Source organism: Thalia democratica, chromosome 1 (genome assembly GCF_965202585.1).
Source record: "Thalia democratica chromosome 1, ktThaDemo2.hap1.1, whole genome shotgun sequence".
Taxonomy (NCBI): Eukaryota; Metazoa; Chordata; class Thaliacea; order Salpida; family Salpidae; genus Thalia; species Thalia democratica.
In genome coordinates this window covers 40,740,563-40,744,595 of record NC_139165.1, presented here as the reverse complement: position 1 = coordinate 40,744,595, position 4,033 = coordinate 40,740,563, and the positions used below count along the sequence as shown (strand labels likewise).

General features: G+C 27.7%; 1 protein-coding gene across 1 annotated transcript; it reads right to left on the bottom strand.

The window, feature by feature from the left end:
• Positions 1-393: 393 nt before the first annotated feature.
• On the bottom strand, positions 394-1,351 carry LOC145836008 (4-galactosyl-N-acetylglucosaminide 3-alpha-L-fucosyltransferase 9-like). Its single transcript, XM_082943794.1, has 2 exons — positions 1,269-1,351; positions 394-1,111 (listed from the first exon to the last, which is right to left on the bottom strand). The coding sequence occupies exons 1-2, from the start codon at positions 1,349-1,351 to the stop codon at positions 394-396; spliced, it is 801 nt and encodes a 266-aa protein (XP_082799920.1).
• Positions 1,352-4,033: the final 2,682 nt, after the last annotated feature.

The window sequence follows — 4,033 nt, the reverse complement described above, 5'->3', positions numbered from 1 at the left end:
ATTACAATTCATACATATGTCTTTTGTAATAAAAGTGAAAGAACTAAATGTAGAAGATTAAAACATTGAATAATAACTAACAGCATTATAATGTGAATAAAGTTCACTATTTAAGTTGTTTGACGTATTTTTTTATTACGGTTACAAATTAGTATGTTTTAAAAATTTTTTTTTTACATCAAACAGATTTAAAAAAATGTTGTTAAGCAAAAAAAAAATATTCAAAAATTGTTCAAAAAGTTAGAACTTTTAAATTTAAAAAGTTTTTGATTGCTATATAATAAAAATAAAATATCAATAATTCTATGAATACACAAAAAGTTAGCATGTTTTTATAACTTAATGTTACAGTCTTTGTAAAAAGTAATCTCAACACACTGTGATAAACTCATTTCAATTCAAACACTCAGGGTTCTCGTGTTCATAAACCCAGCTGTTAATGCTCCTGACAACTTTTACTTTTTCTTGCCAAGCGTTTTCATTAACAGCAACGCACAAATTGCACAAACCAGTTTTGAAAGCAGGCACACTGAGCCATTTTTGGTTTCTTAAACTATCGGTAGGAACACTAAAAAGGTCAGTTTTTCTCCATTGGAAGTACTCTAGGTATGCTGTGTCATTTTTGTCCAAGTACTCCAAGTAATCAGCTAAAGCATCCATGGTATCGTAGTCTTCCATAAAAATAACACTGTTCATTGGAACGTTATAATCAGACTTTTTGGTTCCCCAAACAATCGGAACAGTTTCTTCAAGGAACCCATTTCTATACAGTTTCTCCGTTATGTAATCTTTGCAGTGATAACTGTTCTCCATTGCTAAAAAAAACTTGTACTCTTTGAAGTTTTCCATGGGAAACCTTTCTTTGCTAAAACACGAGCCTTCCCTGTCAAACTTGTCTCCTATTTTAGTCTTTTTTAACAAATTGCTTATTCTTATTCTTTCTTTCGCCCCTGGTAGGGTGCCGCAGTTCGACACGACCATTAAGAGGAGTTTCTTCTTGTGCTGCAGAACTGAGCTGATACCAAAATCTGTAGTGTTTTGGTATTTCTCCTGAATATTGAGTAGGACATCTGTCATAATGAAGTAAGGAGAATGTATGTCTGCGTTTTTCCTAAAAGATTATTAAGTTAAAACAAAGTTTAAGTCTAATTTTTGAAAAAACAATATTTATGTGTTACTTAAGTGGATTAAACTTTTTTGATGTTTTTGATAGTTGTTTATAAGCTGTTATTTTTGTTATTGTATTCAGTTAAACGTCTAATGTTTACCTGTAAGACATTGTCAGATTGAAGTAACTGTCGTATTGTTTGAAATATAAATTTCTCGCTTTCAACGCAGGAGGAGCTTCCATTGTATAAAATACAAACAGTTGGTCGTTAAACCTGCAAAAAAAATGTTCTGTCTTTGTGGATATGTTAATATAAAGGTCTGTTGTAATAAAACGGTTATAAAATATTTTTCACTACTGTAATACATACAAACTAATAAAACGTAAAAACGTTTTTTGCTTTGTTTCAATTCTAAAATTTTAGTAAAAAAATTTAATTTGAAAAATGCAATGATATAAAAAAAAATTTACAGAGCTATTCAATTTTTTTATAACTGAAGTAATATCAATATTTACAGATATATATTTATTCTTTCAAAAATTTATTTTGCAAACTAAGTTTCGGTTTAAAATAAAACATATAATATTTACAGATATATTTTAATTTCATGACTTTGGTTTACGCTTAAAAAACTCTTGTAAGTATGTACAACGTTCCTAAAGCTGAAAAGTTTTTTGTACATAAACGGTATAACTACGTTTTGAAAAAGCGATGATAAAAAAACTTTTGTAAGCTATTTGTTTTATAAAAAAAATATAATTTTTAATTTCAAAATACGTAAAAATAATAACAAAAGCAATTTCTTTGCAAACTTTACAGAAATTTAACAATCTACCAAAAATTATCTTACCTATTTTCTGGCAATGTTTCTACATTAAGTTCGTTAAAATGAAAAACTACCGCACTTGATTCGTTGAACTGAAATTATAATTTGAAAAAAATTACTTAAAACCTAGAAGAAAACTATTTTGATTTAAAAGTTAAATCTTTCATTGTCAAACTTATTTTAAGTAATTACCGACAATTGTTTTTTATTTTAGGCGTAAAAACTTTAGTTTAAAAGAGCTTTATAAGCACAAAACAGTGATCGAGATTAAAGTTCAATAAAGAATACATTTATCACAAAAACTCAATTAAAAAATACTTTTAAATTTTAGCTATTTATTTTAATTAATATGTAGATACTATAAATTAAAAAATTTAATTCTTTGATTTGTAAACTAAAATTTATTCACTTTCAAATTATTTTTTTTAGCAATATATTAAACTTTATTTCAAACCTTGTTACGATCGCTGGTTACTTGACAATTACCGCAGTTGCTAGATAAAGTTTGGTCGAAATTATATCCAAACGGTTTGTACCAAAACAAAATAGTTTTCTGTTTATAAATGTTGTAAGTAAAGAAGTATACTAAAGTTAATGTTTTTAGTTTATTCACTCATTTTAAAGACAAAAAACCTTTAGTAAACGAAACTATACACTTAATATAGCTTAAATATGTAGCTAAAAAATGAAGGTTTACATATTTAGATTTTCAACTAAGTTATGAAACATGAAATTACAGAAAAACTTAACTACTAATGTTTTATGATTAAGTAGTAGAAAAATTTATTAATATGAACTTAAGCTAGTTATAAGAGACACAAATACAAACCACCAAGTTAAACAGTCGTTTCTAAACAACTGATGTTTGAATTAAATAGACACTTACTTCAGTGGTCCTTTTCACATTTTCCATCAGTATTTTGCGACTCGCACTTTTTGTACTTTCCGACTTGAACGTTTTATACTGTTTCGGTCGTGGTGTGGAACAAACAACCACAAACCAATTTATATAAACAAATATTCCAATGACGGTCATTAACACAACAATTACATGCTTTCTGTTTATCCGACCAAAACTTTTCAGCTTCATGGGCATTGCTTACTTTCAGCTCAATATTAATAAGTTAGACACTTGCAACAACGACGAATAGTTTTATAAATTATTTTATCTGTCTTGAACAATAAAAAAATAGACTGTATACACTTTCATTTTTTTCTTAATTTACAACCTAGTATTGAAACCGTCATCAATTTCGCGGTGATGTCAGGTTAGGTTTTGATAAGTTAAAGCTGCTCTTAAATAAAATTATTAATAACGGTTACTTTAAGTTTTACAAACGTTCAGATGAAAAGCCGGCTTAATTTAACAATCTAGTTCTTACCACAAAAATAATACTATCAAGCTAGTTATAAGTGCACGTGATTTACATACAAATCAAAAGCAAACATATTGCGAAGTAACTGAAAGAAAAAAGTGCTATAAAAATTTTCCAACAACTGCTTTAAGAGATTCGTTGGATTGTTAAGTAAGCACTAAACATTCTATTGACATTGCCAAGTAATAGACTTGACGATGTAGTTTTCATATCCTCGTTTTATGACAAAACCTCCCTACGTCTGGCGTCTGCCCTTCCCTCGCGTCTGCACGACAGTTTTCAAACCTACTCTCTCAAATTTACTTCACGCTTTTTTTTTCTCATTTTGGTTTGTCAATACGAACTGTGACCACCACTTGAAACATTGAAATTCTTCAATTTTCCTGAAATGATTTTATAAAACGAAACGGTAAAAGGAGAGACAGTTTCGTTACAATATACAACTAAAATATCACTTTAATTAATTGAAAAATATTTATTTTATATTATTTATTGAGTGAATAACCGAACCGTATTTTTTCATTATAAATATTAGCTTTCTAAAAATGAGCTTAACTACTTTATTACACATTCATTTCAAGAGCTAAGTAAATAATAAAACAATAGTAGTTTTTTTCCTTAAGTCATCAAATTTGATAATGACAATAAAGAGAACAAAGTGTTAGTTTTAAAATTGAATTTTTTATGATTAATGGCATAATTTGTTTCTGTTGCAAACTAAT

What these genes read in the sequence shown, in the direction of transcription:
- LOC145836008 (XM_082943794.1), bottom strand. Translation starts at nt 1,351, where the DNA reads ATGGAAGCTCCTCCTGCGTTGAAAGCGAGAAATTTATATTTCAAACAA. An exon ending in AATCTGACAATGTCTTACAG is followed by an intron (nt 1,112 to 1,268) that starts GTAAACATTAGA and finishes ATAATCTTTTAG; the next exon opens with GAAAAACGCAGACATACATT.